The 15,539-nt window shown below is 43.1% G+C and overlaps 1 protein-coding gene across 1 annotated transcript in view; it reads left to right on the top strand.

Annotated features, from left to right (window-relative positions):
* The window catches only part of EPHA8 (EPH receptor A8), a 1,837,897-nt gene that overhangs the window by 1,573,574 nt on the left and 248,784 nt on the right, over nucleotides 1-15,539 (top strand). The window contains exon 7 of the mRNA XM_069610879.1: nucleotides 94-256. Within this exon, the coding sequence (XP_069466980.1) occupies nucleotides 94-256 (163 nt within the window). The remainder of the gene's footprint in view (nucleotides 1-93; nucleotides 257-15,539) is intronic.

Below are 15,539 nucleotides of genomic sequence, written 5' to 3'. Positions count from 1 at the left end.
GAAATACATTTCAGAACTATGAGATGTTCCTTGACATGTCTCTGAGAAATCTAAAGTTGTATTAATATTTCTTCAAAAATGTTTTCATAACAGGATAAAGAAATGCAGAGTTATTCCACCTTGAAATCTAAGGGGACCAGTGCCACCATTTTAGGCCTCAAGCCATCAACACGTTATGTCTTCCAAGTCCGTGCACGTACTTCAGCTGGCTGTGGAAGGTTCAGTCAGACTGTGGAAGTTGAGACTGGCAGAGCAAGTAAGTATAAAGCAGTGAACCATAACTTTCAAATTATGGTCCCGGTTACATTGGGAATTTAAATGACAGCTTGAACACTAAACCACAATGGTCAGTTAGCACATACTTACTTTCAACAAGTGCCTTATGTGCTTGCTTGCCAGACACACAGACATATTGCCAGTAATGGCTGGTATTTACATGTAGACAACCGACCTTTGCAGCTACAAACAGGCTACCTAATAAGGAACTTGAGTTGGGGTATTGGTAGAGTACCGTTAAAGGTTTTTAGGGGAAGTCTTAAATTGTACTCATTGGGCCTCATTAGGACCCTGGCGGAAAGGGCTTTACGCCGGCGTAAAGCATGGCGTACCTTTCCGCCTGACTACGAGTTCCCGTAGCGCCATGGTGATTTTTACGCCTGCTTTTTGCAGGTGGAAAAATCCATGGCGCTACGGGACTTGTTGTTAATTACGCCACCGTAATTTACGGTGGCGTAATTAACGCCTTCCCCACTCCCATTATGCCCTATGGGGCAAGAATGGGAATGGGGAAGGGCAAAATGGGGATTGGGGACTTACCGCCCCGCCAAGGTCGGGATGGGGCGGTAAGTCCGCCAACCACCATGGCGGAATTGGCAGCTTAGCGCCATGGACCATGGTGCAAATTGCACCATGGTTCTCCGCCAGGGTCGTAATGAGGGCCATTGTCATAATGTACAGAATGTAAGCATTAACCAGGCAGCTCACCATTTGGATTTCTTTGGGTCAAAGCAGAAATGGCATAATTGTTTCCAGAAATATAGGTGTAATGAAGGGGAAAAGAGAGTTGATGCTTTTATCTTTGACACATGATGCATCGTACACCAAACAACTTCATCGACAGGTAATGAGTGTCAATAAGAAAATCACTTACAAGAATTGAAAACATATTGGAAAACACGTTTTGACTCTTCTTTCTCAGTTCATGCAGAAGCATCATCAAAATACCCTCTATTACTGTAGTGACATATTTAGCATATGTTCTTGGAGAAACATGGAAGACACAGTCCTGGCCCACACATGGTGAAACTATTTGTACCCTCTCAATGTACAAGGCAAGAGAAATGACCACACAAAATACAAAAGTGCTCTCTTTTTATTTCAATAAGATCTCTGTAACCGTGTGTGGGGGGAAGGAGGGGGTAACGTTTCTTGGTTACAGGTCGGGGATGTGGTTTCTTGGGGATTTAAACGTGTTTAGCTTGTATTGGGGGTTGGGTGAAATGATAGGGGGTGAATGGGTCTCAGGTTATGTTAATCTAAAGAATTGAGCTGATCATTTTAGTGAGCACACAGTGTATAATTTACAGCAGTAAATTACAAACCGTGCTATTTTGGAAGCAATATTTATTTGATGATGCCTAAAAACACATCCCACATTTTGTAGGACAACATTGATTTACCAACTCCAATCCTCACCTGTTTGGGGAAACTGTTGAATGTTGGTGAGGGAGAAATTATGAATACATATGTGAACAACTGTATTTATTCCGACAATGCTATCACTGGATACCTTTCATCGTGGAGTTGCCTCGAGCTGGGGGACAGAGTGCAAAGTCTGCAACCCCTCCCCACAGCTTTGTTATGTAAGGCCATTCGACAAGGCTTTTGGGCAGCACCAAATCAACACCTTAAAGGTTTAAAAGTGCTGAATCCTTGTCGGTGGAGTATTTTCCGTCCACTTGTGGTAACCAGATCTTAGTCTGCTGGGAAGAAGAGCATGAGCAAGAGTGATGTGAGAGGAAATATGGGAAGGAGTTTGGAGTCACGCAGGGAAGGTTAGACAGGGCTAAATACTTTCATTACTATGGATGCATGTTGCTCCATTAAATATGGACTATTTTATTGATAAAGGTGACTGAGAAGAGTCTGTGCATAGATAATGTACACAGTAGGATTCCAAGTCAATATTGGAGTATTCTTAGATAGAGGTTAAGTAGTGTTGAGTGTGTGATAGTCTCAAGCCAAGCTCGGTCACACCTGAAAGATATGCAGGCTAAAAAGCTGCCCTGTCTATTTATGGACCTGAAGTCATATTCCCTGCCAAGCCACCTCAGAGGATGACCTAATCCAAGAGTAGGACGTGTGGGAGGTGAATGCTGTTGGTAACAAAAGGCAATGGGAAATGCACATATATGTCCAACCTCAAGGATTTTCATGTGGGCACAGAGGCTCAAATTTGCATGGAGTTCTGACTCATTTTTGCACCCACAGTAACAGAAAGAAGTTCTGGACTGAATACAAGAGGTGAACGACGAGGAGCACTTTACACATTTGTTCATGAGCAGGTGTGGGACTCAAGTATGGAATAGTCCCTCTTTGTTACGATGCACCATGTAAATAATCCCAATGCTTCGGCGTGGATATAATATGAGTAAGGAAATTATGATATCACAGAGCTGTAAACATTTTGAGTGGTATTTTGTTTCTTAGCAATTTGCAATGGGCTCTTGCTAAAACCTGTGCACCTGTGCCTGCTCAATAAATGTGTTTTTGCGTTGTTTTTCCTTTGACGTTTTGGGTGTAGGGAGGTAAAGGGAGATTATCCTTTTTCGGTGTAGCAAGGAAGTCATTGGGTTGGAACCAGTGATAGGATGCGCTAGTAAATCCACTTCACTTGATCCAAAAAAAGGATTTGCTAATTGACAAAATGCATATGAATGTGCACATTAAAGTTTGTTGAGATAATCATTGGGGTAAAGGGGTATTACTGCACATTTTGAAGCACATCACAATGCATGTTTGGAACAGGTGAAAGTGAATGTGCAGTTCATGGGAGGATCCTTTACAACACTTTAATGCATTATTTTTTTTAATTGTCCCACTTACATTTCTTTCCTTCAAAAATGAATAGAAACACTTCTTTTATTTAGACATTTTACAATGACAGGCCATGGAATGCACTCCAAGGACTCACATGGCTGCTTGCGGCCAATTTACATAATTTCAGAAGCACACAACTGAGACTAATCTATGCAAAGGAGTTGGCCAGCTCATCATTTGCACCATTGCAAAGGACCACAAATGTGCAGGTCACCTTTGTGATTCAAATGACTTGCGCCACCTCCAAAAATAGGGCTACTGAAAAAGTGTACCCTTTACACTATTTTTAGATGCCTGATATTTTAAGAATCACCTCTAATATGTTTCCGAAAGAGGTATATGTGTGTTTTTATCAATGTGCATGCTCTTTTTAGCTGCTGTAATATACTCATGACAAGTCAAGTGATTTTAATGTGTGTAGCTATGCTGTGCTTATTCTTAAAAGAACAATTATTTAATAAAGTGATTTTTAAAAACACTTTTTTGATCGAGGACTTGCTGGTTACTTAGAAAATATACATTTTTTTTACAAAATATACAATACATTTATCATCATTTGAACACAATTTACTATAAATCTAAATATTGCAAAGAGTATTATCTCAGAAATGCCTGAAACAATTAATGATGCCTTTTTATTCATTTCCTTTTTAAAGTATAGTGCCAAATATGCTATAAATTGGAGTGACTGGTGAATGATATCAGATAGGAAACATGTAACTATTTGATCAATGTCCTCCATGTTTCACAAATATATCACCTTTTTTTATCAGTCATGGTTCCAGTTGAATTTTCTTTTCAGATATATTATTGCAGGATAATTCATACCATGCACGTTTCAAATTGTGTGTTTCACGCAGATGACCATGCCTACTCCTGCCGCTCTTTCGATTTTATAATAACATATTTCACATTTATTTTGATGGGCTTACTGAAAGTCAATAGTCGAAGCAATTGTGTGTGAAAGGTGGACAATTTCATATTTAGAAGAATGATCACTTTGGGCCTGATTCATGGAAAAGTGTGCAGAAATCTCGCAAAGACCACGCACCGAGAACGACTCTGCGTAAGCATGCACACAGAAGTTTTCATGGGCACTATGTGTATTCATGGAATTGTTTGCGCAAAGTAACCGTATATGCATGTCGGGCCATAACGCCCCTGACAAGCCCCCGACGCAAAGAAAAAAGAGCCAGATACAGCTAGCTTTGTGTGCTCCTATGGCACAAACACATGCACCCTTGAAACAGTGCATGGGGTCCCTGCAACCAGGTCTGCACCTCATTGACACTGCATGGGGTCCCCATAACTATTTCTGGCACCCAACAACATGCGTACACATTTCTGTAACTTTGGTAAAACTTTTGAAAATCTGCATGCGAACCCCCGTAAACTGTTCACGCACCCCACTACGCTGTGTAAGAGCACCCCTAAGTTAGTTCCTAAACCTTTCTGCATGCACGCACCTCTACATGCGATCACACCACACAGAGGTGATTCCGATGCGCAAGTGTCTGTATGCCTGCTTTGGGCAGTGGCTAGATTCAGGCTTTTGCATGGGCCTTTCCCCGATGAGAGATTGATCCATGAGTATGCTTCCCCCGCGCATTTGTGGACATGCATTGGACTGCCTGCAGCCCGTCCATCATAACGCCCACATTTTCCCATGTTCTTCCCCATTTTGCATGCTCCACCCCTACACTGGCCTCTACGATGGCCACGCTCACGCTCTGCAAGGTTTCTCGTGCAGGATAATCGACTGTATGCAGAGACGGGTCAAGCCTGCACAGCGATGTCCCCCCAAAGTACGAAGAATTCCTGCGCAGTCGATTCCATTAATTGACAAACAGGATTTTGCGCACAGATTGGCGTGCATCCCCCAAAAGGTTCTCACAGCACGCCCCTCTTGAGTATGGCAGGACCGTGCAGAGGGAAATGATCAACCTTTTTTTCTATTTCTAGCATTCTTGGACTGAATATGGAAAATAAATATACTCTTGGGGTGTGGTGGGCATGAGTAAGCTGATGTTGAGCGATAGTGGGTTTAGAAAAAGCCATTGGAAAGAGGTGCATGGGGCTGGTTTGCATTCCAAAAAATGCAGCATGAACAATTCAGTGGTAAGGGAACTTTTGACTCTTGTGTTCCGTACATTTTCACATGATATTTTTGGGGGAAATGTGTCCAGCCTTATTCATTCCTAAAAAGAAATCTCCATTTTGACATTGGCCAGATTTCCATACATATTTTCACATATTTAGTACTAAACCAAACTCAGTATTACAAAACCTGCATGAACTATGTTATGTAACTGTGGTTGAGTTTCTTCTCTTACCCTAAAATGAATGGCCCTCTTAATGCAGGGAAGTGAGGCATGGCCTGCTTCGCAAGCTTGACCGTGGATGCTTGAGCCGCATCCTCTGAACATCCACTCGTCATGTTCCTGCTTGTATTTGAAGTTTCAACCATGTTCAAGTGTTCTCTGCCTGTAACACAGTGGTCTTCAAACTTCTTTGGCCTGGACCACCCTGAGCAAAATTTGGGCAGGCAGCCCCCCCCAAAAAATGCCAAATGGACAGTATGTATTGCACGCTGTCACTGCACCCTACTCCCAGTATAGTCCCTGGGCCCCCCCACCTGCTCCCTGTCACAGTTACTGGGCTCCCTCCCCACACCATCACACACCCTGGGCTCTCCCCACGCCATCACACACCCTGGGCTTTCTCCACCCTGCGCCCACCACTATCCCATAGTTCCCGCCCATCCTGCTCCCAGCACAGTACCTGGGCCCCCCATCCCATTCCCAACACAGTCCGAGGGCCAGTGGCAGCTGGTGAATTTTTTAAGTGGAGGGGCATAACTATTTCCCCCAGAAATGCCATTGCGACCGAGTGCAGTGAGGGAGCCCGAACCAATCAAGAGAGGGTTCGGGGGGGTTTCCCCCTGCAAATTGTTTTAAAAACAATGGCTTAAAATGTTGCATTGTAGAGCATACCTTAAAAAAAGAAGGTAAATAGCCAAACAGTTTGCAATTGGTGCTGGGGGGCCCAGGGTGCAGGCATGACATTTTTTACTGGACATCTATGATAGATTATCTGTGTATGCAAGGCACTGGGGTCCCAAGGGGGAAGCATGGTATTATATGATAGAAATCCAGTAAAAAAATACCATCCCTGTCCCCTGGGCTCCACAGCACCTCAGAAGGAGAGCCGATTTTGGCAGGTTGGTAGGGGGATTGTTCAACAAAGGCATTTAGGCATTTTTAAAATGCAATTGTTGTACAACCCTCCTACCTCTCTATCCACCACTTGCCAATATCAGTTCAACGGGCCAAAACAAACACACACACACACATTCATACAACAATTACTCTATCAGTCACACGAGCATCCATCACCATACACTCACTCATAACACAAGCATATACACATCCATACACATGTTTAAATAAAGAAGAAAAAGGAACATAAATGTACCTTCTGCATTGGCCTGGGTGTGGGTGCTTAAACGCTCTGCTCCAGGCTACTCTGTCCGTATGTGCGAGGAGGTGCAGGAACTCCCCCTCTCACATACAGACATGCAGTGCCCCAGCCAGCATTTCCAATGAGCTATGCAATGTGGGCAACGCAAAACGTCCCAGCCTTGCATGGCACAGTGAGCATGTGCGGCTGGGGAACTGAACTGAACTGTCAAAGGGAAATAGTGTTTCCCTTTGACAGTTCAGCCAGCACAGGAGCACTTCCTCAGCTGGAAAAAGCAACTGTGGGAGTGCTCATTGTTTCACTGGACTGGCTCCTTAGCTCCTCCATAATGGGTGAGGGGGCCACTGGGTGAGCGCCCCCTCACCATTATGGATGAGCCGCCAGGCTCGTGCTGGCCTAAAGGGCAATAGGGCAATGCCTGTACCAAAAATGAAAAATGCTAGCGTGGGCCAGTCAAAATGGGCCACCTTTTTGGCCAATGTGGGCTAATTTGATGAGTTACTTCACTATGCAGTTAGTAATTTTGACCATTGTTGCTGAATAATTATTCTTTAAATATCACAATTTACTTAATTTTTAGCACAAAGCACCCCAATGGGTGCTATTCAAACAGTCTGTGACTAAAGGAATTAAAATCCATTTAAAACTGGCAGCCACTTTTACTTTTTCATTGGTGCCTGAGACAGTTTCATGCTTGATCCCGACCATGTGAGCTGTCCCTGCCCATTTCTTCCAATCTATAAAAAAAATGTTTTTTTAACATTTTTATTTTTACATTTCATGCTGGGCCTTCACGTCCCACCAGGGATGCAGCCGCGGCTCCCTGTCGGGGCGCACCCCTCAGTTTGAATACCGCTGCTGTAACATTATAGTGACCAAGTGACTCATGCCCCTAGCACTGGCCATGCCATTGACCAAGGATAGCCTGTTGCCTGGGTTATGTTAGTTTGTATATAACTACTTTTTGAGGGTGTGCTTACACCTTTTTCTGCGCCATTCCATCCATTCCTCCTATTACAATGTTCTTATTTCCCAAAATAAAGATTCAAATTCAGTTTTTTTATCGATGTTTGTTTATGGTTTGGCCCTTTTGGATGACACGTGTTTCGGCATTAACACTCTGCCTTTATTCAAATCCAGGCTTTTCCTTGTTGCTATATATGGTGATGGACCACCATCACCAACGCTTGAAGGGAGAGACACAAACGTTTCAGGAGGGATTTGAGCCCATTAATTTAACAAAGGTACAACGAAGGAAACTTAGGAAATTACATTGGACTGCCGTAACAAGGAAAAGCCCGAATTTGAAAAAGGTAGAGTGTTAATGCTGTAACACATGTCATCCAAAAGGGCCAAACCATAAATAAACATCCTACAAAAAAAAACTTAATTGTAAACTTTATTTTGGGAAAAAGAACATCGTAATAGGAGGAATGGATGGATTGGTGCAGAAAAAGGTGTAAGCACACCCTCAATGGACTGGAGGAACTCTCTCTAAGTGTCCGTAGATGCATACACCTATGCAACACACACAAGGATATATACCAAAATTGAACGTAATTGGTGAAAAAATCTAGGTCACGAAGGTACAACCCAAAAATATCACCAAAAAGTTCCTCAAGATCAAAAATTATGTTAGTTTGTAGTTCCCAATAGGTGTGCTCTTTCCAACTTCTGCACCAGCCTTACTGGTGTCAACATAGCTCTCTGCATTCAACCGTGAATCAGTTGTTCATGTACAACTTAAGAACCATCGAACAATGAAGATGTGCCACGTATTGCAATACTCTTACATACACCCTTCAGCCAATGGTCACACAGTTGCTAATTAGATCCCAGGTTCCTTTTTATTGCTATTGAAAAGAAGCCTTGTACGCTGCCCTGCATAAAATCTCCTAAAATAGAATAGGTCTTTATAAAATAAACCTTACTTCCTGGGCTGTCATTGCTGCAGACCGTTTGAAAAAATAACTCAGCGGGCTGGTATGACAAGACCTGCTACTTATAAATCCATGCAGATCACTGCTAATTAGCCTTTACCCGTCCACATGTTCAACAATCTGTGACTGCTAATCAACACCAGACATTTTCCTAAAAAAGATGCCAGGCCTACTGGCCTGTAGCTGCCTCGTATTGACGTTGCTGCCTTCTCCTACATGGTGACTTATTTGCGGTACTTCACTGATCAAGTACTGAACTAGATTTGAGTTCTTTTTTTCAAGGACAAATTATTTATCTATCTGGCTAAATCCGCACATGCTTCTTTCAGAACTCCCGGATTTGCGCCTCAAAACACATTGCGCATAGACACATTACACATACCCAATACATATAAATTGACCCCACCAGATCACACAGGTATAGTTGTGAAAATGATCTAATTTTTCAGTAATTCCAATCTAATTTACTGTGACTTAAAGGGCCACCTCTATAAATGTCCCGGGAGGATAGCTCAGGGGCAACGTACTTGCCTTGGAAGCAAGATGACACAGAGCACCACATCCTCACGTCCGCACATAGAAACCTCTGGGTATTAAGCACGTTATAAATAACATATCATATCATATGCAGAAGGATTTTCATCTGGAAATTCCAAGAAATGAAGCACCTACCACTAATTAGTTGTTTTCCTTACCCACACCTTTTCAGGGTATTTCTTTACTTAGACTATTGTTGCAATTTTTAGCTGTCTCACCTGCGCGAGTTTGACGGCTCTTTTATTGCTCATTATATGGCTGATTCTTTTGCATTAAACTGATCCTGTATTTTAAATGGCCTAGGAAACATGAAATCATTTTTCCTCCAAACAACCACACGCCAAATATCGAGAAACAGCCCACATTGCTGCGTTCAACAATCACTTTGTTTGGAAGTAAAGTTCTGAATGTGGTAACCCCAGCATGGCAGGGATGAGACTAGCACCTACAGATTGCACTAGCCAATATATTCCTTATCATATACTATTATGCCTAGTCCCTAAATCAGCCTACCATTCAGATCCATTGACAGGGATGCTGCTCAAAATACTCTCACAAAAAATGCCAATGACTATTCCACTTCAACACACCTTTGAATTATCTTGGTTACTAATTGCTACATCCATACATTGGCATCCTACTTGTTTTCCCATCAGTTCCTTTGCTTCTCTGAGCTTCTCACTCACTTTTCCTTCCTATTCACCATTATTGTTTATGCTCAATACGTTCTAGTAATAGCCCTGTTACCTCCCAGCTGGGTCGGATCTATATAAATAACATTAGCACGTGGAGATCATTACTGACCTCCTCTCAGCCAATCAGAATGTTTAGACTGCAGTCTATAACTATGGGTATTGATTGCATTCTGAATATTGTTTCTTCAGAAGCAGACAGGATAACAACAATGCAATTTCCAGACAGGATGTCTTCCAACAAGAAACTTCCTCTCCAGTGGGACTTTTTGTTGTTGTTGCTGCAACATGCTATTTAAAATGCTCAATAGACATGAAAAACATTTCAAAAATACTTTCAATGTCTTCAAGAAAAACTGTTTACATGACAGCTAATGCGTGCTCATGTTAAACCAGTTCTAGTTCAAACTGAATTGCAATCAAAATGCTTAACTTTTGAAGACAATCATGTTATTTAAACACTAAACAATGCAACAATATTTAATTTACTAATTCGGGTTGTCAATTAACTCTACTCACTCTTAAAGTTACAATCATTTCTTCACATTTAAATCGAAATATGTATTGCTGCTTCCAGCATGTGCTAATAGCTTTATTGACCTCAGGAGGAGACATTATTCCATGGGACAATGACTCTGCACCATTTTATTGCCCATGGCTTCGCCTTAGTGGTGGGTCATTATCACAATTAATGACCCCTCCCTCAGTCTATAAGGTTATAATAATAAATACAACATTAAAAGCTTTTCCTTCTCTACACCACCACCTTCCGTGTACATGCTGGTATTAGCATTCGTGGCACCCTCATCTTCACTTCACACACGCACATGCACAAACACACAAACACATTTGAATGTTGTACTCCTGACTAGTTTTTGTCCCCATAACACTTCAGTATTCACTCTTACTGGGTAAACATTCTTCTACTCCACTTTGACCAACAAACCAATACAAACAAGTTGTCTCTTTGTCCCTGTATCAACACAGCATCAGAAAATTCAGATATCCCATATAATCACACCGTATATTCCCCTTTCATGTCAAACCCTTTTCTCTAAGCTTTCACTTTTCGCTGTCCGACAACTCCTTCACTTGCCAATGTGTGACTTACCTTCCTTGACTTTCTCTGGCCTCTTTCTAATATTTGTTATTTTTGGCAAAGTTCACGCCTTGGAAGCAAGACAACGCGGAACAACGCAGAGCAACGCGGAGCAACATGGAGCAATGTGGAGCAACACAGGTTCGATCCCTGGCTAGCGCTTAGAAACCTCTGGGTATTAAGCGCTCTATAAATAACCAATTATAATAATTATAATAAACCGTCTAACAATTTTATCACACTGATCTCCCTTGTTCATTTGAGCAACTCAAATGGCAAGATGTTACTCTCTATATTAGAAGCGGTGTAACACACATGGTATTCTTAACTGCATCTTTCAACTGCTCACCGCTACAGATAGGTAGCTGTATGCATTAAGCCACTGACACTATGCAATTGCCCCTACAACTGTTTTTGAGTATCTCAGGTAAACGTAAAGGTAAACTTTCATAAACATAAGCAATTGTAAGTAAGACATATTTTCCATATTCTGGCAACATTTAAAAGATACATTCGTTTTCTTTCGACTTTCTGGCATGATGTCTGTTGTAATGAAACCAGCAAAAACCGTGACACTCTTACCATGAAAAAAGAACATAATATGTGTTTTATTCATTTGTGGTCATTTTAGAAATGTGCAGTTCACCTTATACACAACGGAGACTAGTGGACTTCAGGTGGCCGTGGGTTAGTGCAAATGATGCGCCAATTAGCTATTCCTGTTAGGGGGATACAAGTACAAATCGAACAGCAGCAGTTCATATCACTGCTGCTGTGTCGGAAATAGCTTGCACCTACTGGGTCCTGCAATGCACCTACTCCAAATAGGCACTGGGGAATGTCATAATTTTGTGCATGTTTCAAAGGGCATTCCTATTTTGGATTCTGAATGCACTTTAAAATGCACAGAAACACACACCGTATTGCTGAAATGTGCAAACGTTTGAAAAAATTCATCTGAATGTGAACATTTGCGATATGAACTTTCAGAAACCCAGTGAGAATAGGGCACAAGTGGTGAAAGGGATGAGATGCACAGGCGGAAGTACATCTCATCAATTGGATTAAATGCATCTTTGAGAATTTGCCACACACTTTCTTAAAATCAACGTGGATTTTAAAAGTTGTTGTAACCCAGTTCATGTCACCTATGTGGATATCTGCAGCAGCCACACCCGTCCATCAGTAACCGTAGATCTCTTCTGTTTCAAAAAACAGAGGCAGCTGTCTAAGAGAAATAGGGTGAACTGGAAAGCAATGTAGTTGTGCATGCAATGCATTTGCACTTGCATCACTTGCCAGGTTATGGTGTGCATGCGGAGGACAATGAGGTTACCAAAGTTGCCTGATCCATGAAGGTCTCCTCCAAACAGGTTTTCCCCTGTTCCTCCAGAACCATCAAGGACAATATTGCACTCATTGATTTCTACAACCACTCTTTTGCTACTGGATCTTTCCCCTCCTTCCTCAAGCACTACCCTGTGCGCCCCTTCCTTCTTCAGACCCATCTTATCCAGCCCACTATCTCCCCATATCTATCAAACCCTTCCTTGGGTAACTCCTGGAGAAGCTGGTCTTCCCCCAATTGTCCGAGCACACTGAACTGGTTGGTTGTCTCTACGACCATCAGTTTGGATTCCGAGCATCCCGAGGCACTGAAACTGCTCTGCTGAACACACCATGAGGAACCACTGAATCCTCATAAACGACTCCAACCTCCTTGCACAGTGACCATCTGTCCCAGTTTATTCTGGCTCCTTCTCCTCCCCCACCCTTATATCCACTTGCAGTGTCCCCCAGGGCTCCAACCTCTCTCCCTGGCTCTTTAAGAACTACCTTGCTGCACTTGCACACCTTATGTGCACCTTCTCCCCAAACTTCCAGTGTTATGCAGATGACCCACAATTCTTCTCTAAACTTCCCTCGGATACTTTTCTTTCTTCTGCCATCATTCCCGACTGCCTATCTTCAATCCAGTCCTTTCCTGGTGTACTTCCAATGATCTCTGCCTCAATGCTAGCAAGACTGAGATCCTTCCTATTGTGACTTGTGCTGCCCCTTTCTGTCCCTCACTCTGACCATCTTCTATGGGCTCTCCACCTTCTCCTTCATCTGAAGCCAGAAACCTCAGAGTCAACTTTGACTCCTCTCTTTCCTTCATCCCTGTCACAGGTTTCCGCTTTTCTCACCTGTTTTCGCTGTTTGCTGGAGTCCTTGGGAGGAGTTTTCTTCTTTACGGTTCGGGTTTTGTACAACCCCGCTCGACCGTCTTCGGCTTCCAGCGTTCGTTCAGCTTCTATGTCCGGGGTCAATAGGAAACTTCCAGGAAGTCCAGGATACGAAGAAGTGTACTCGGAGGTGGGGACATGGAGTCTGGGAAGAAAGCAGGATAAGAAGGAAGCAGAATAGTAGGAGAAAGCGCAGGGTCCGGGAACCAGGAAACAGAGTTCCACGAAGGCGAACTACGGAGCACACGTCTAGCCACAGAAATCAGTAGCATTGAGACGCGCGGGGCTGCGGGGGCGTGGATACTTTATAGGACGTGCTGCATCGGACGTAAAGGTGGGGAGGCAGTGTTTGGTGTTTAACGGTATGTTGGAAGTACCACGGAGTGTAAGCCCCGATGTGTGAAGGACCAGGAGGTCCAGAAGGGGCCGGTCTGACGGTTCATGACAATCCCTCAAATTCAGGACCTTAGCAAGAAGTCCCACTTTCAACTCCACCTCCTCAAAGGAATTCTTCCTTTCCTCACTTTTCCCCAGAAGCTTAATGTCTCTAAAGCGCTGGTTTTCTCTACACTACACTACTGCAATAGCCTTTTCCTTAATCTACCCTCTTCTTCTTTACAACCACTCCAGCTAATCTGGAATAGGAGTGGGAGACATATCCTTAGCTTCAAGCCCAGGGAAAGCATCTCCCCAGCCCTAAAAACTATCCACCAGCTCCCGGTTGCTGTAAGGATCAAATTCAAATCCCTCTGCATCATCCACAAGACTGTCTGGGGCCAGGGAGCATGCTATCTACAACGTGCTATCACTAAATACCCTCCCTCCATATTTTTACATTGCTCCAGCACCAATTCTCTATGTGTTAAGCACTTTGCTAAACAGCAAGCTGTTGGCCGATCTCTCTCCTCAGCAGGCTCTCTCCTGTGTAATAACCTCCACCTTCCTCTTCGTCTTGATCCAGATCTCCTTAAATTCCAGAAGCTCCTCATGACTTTTCTTTTCATCTCCCCCTTCGCTTCCTCCCTCCTCTGTTAAATCCCACAGTTGCTTAGATGGGTGACCAGGGCCCTTATGTGTCCTCCCGGGTCCTGGACTCCCACACCCAATCGCCTAAAGCCTCGACCCCAGCACTTTGCCTTGACCCCCACTGACCTATATCACCACAGGTCTTCACTTACTCATTTATTGGAGACTGACACTACACCTAGGCACTCACAGCTGCTCTCCACTAGCTCTTGATACGCCTAGCAGTTACCCCCCACACTTCCCTCATCCCTTCTCTCTCTGCACATGCATGTTCAGGAAGCTCACAAGGCCTAGTAGGTCCACCCTGATCTTTCATTGTTGTATTTCTTCTTCATCCCAATGTCCCCTCCCTGTTGCCCTGTGGGTGCTTTGAAACACAGTTTAATTGTTGTAGAAGCACTTTACAAATGCACAATAAAATAAAAAAATAAATTGAGCTGTGACACCAGCAAATGAGTAACAAGAGGAAGAAGACATACCATTGGCTCCACAAGAAAAAATGAAATCTATGAATGAAGAAGACCTGATTTCTGAAAATTCCCAACTCCGATTTCCTTGGAAATAGAAGACAAATATTACAAAATGATGCACCTTCCCCTGATTCAAGATTTAGACTCATAAACCTCTACTTTGATGATAAAACGGGAGAACAGATAGAATAAGCGATTTCAGGCATTGACAAATCCATTCAATCATCAAGTGCAGATACTCCACACAGGTAGCAAGCTTTGGAAACGGCCTGGAAAATCATATGCTGGTGATAGTATAACGTTGCATTTGTTCAAATCAGCAGTGCCTGTCCCTCCGTCATCAGAGCCCATACAGGATCACCTGCAAAGTATGTGAGTATGTGAATCAAACAAGAAAAAGCAGGACAGGTAAGAGCCGATTTCAGCCATTCCAAATGATCATGCGTGTGTGGTTATTGTACATCAAAAAAGTGCCTTGCGAGGGAAGCTGGGTACCAATGTGGACACCTCTTTCCTGAGGTACTCAACGAGACTTCATCATCTGCATGCTTGGCAAAAGTAAAGGAGGTCAGGGAAGCCACCACCATCCTTATACTACAGTCAAAGGGCACATTTGGACTACATTCCGCAAAACCAATCTAGAAAATCCTGCTGATTTACACCTTTTCATAAGCCCTGCTGGAACTCCATGGTTGCCTGAAAATCCCACTTCATGCAAATGACTCACTTGTCCCTCAATGCACCATAGCCAATGCCTTTTATTGTGTCACAAAATATCACAAAATACACAAAATGCTGCGTCTGTTTAATGACAACCTTGCTGTAATTTTGGCAATAAATTCACTGTCTAATTCCTCCATTCACAACACTTCATTTATATGGCTCATGGCTTTGTTGATTTAAACTGAGAAATTCTGTGTCAGCAGTACTTCACTCAAACTTTGGTACCACTTCTCTACAACCATGTC

This window comes from Ambystoma mexicanum, chromosome 8 (genome assembly GCF_040938575.1).
Source record: "Ambystoma mexicanum isolate Mex_15411 chromosome 8, UKY_AmexF1_1, whole genome shotgun sequence".
NCBI lineage: Eukaryota > Metazoa > Chordata > Amphibia > Caudata > Ambystomatidae > Ambystoma > Ambystoma mexicanum.
The sequence above is the reverse complement of the archived record's forward strand: the minus strand, read 5'-3'. Positions and strand labels throughout refer to the sequence as shown.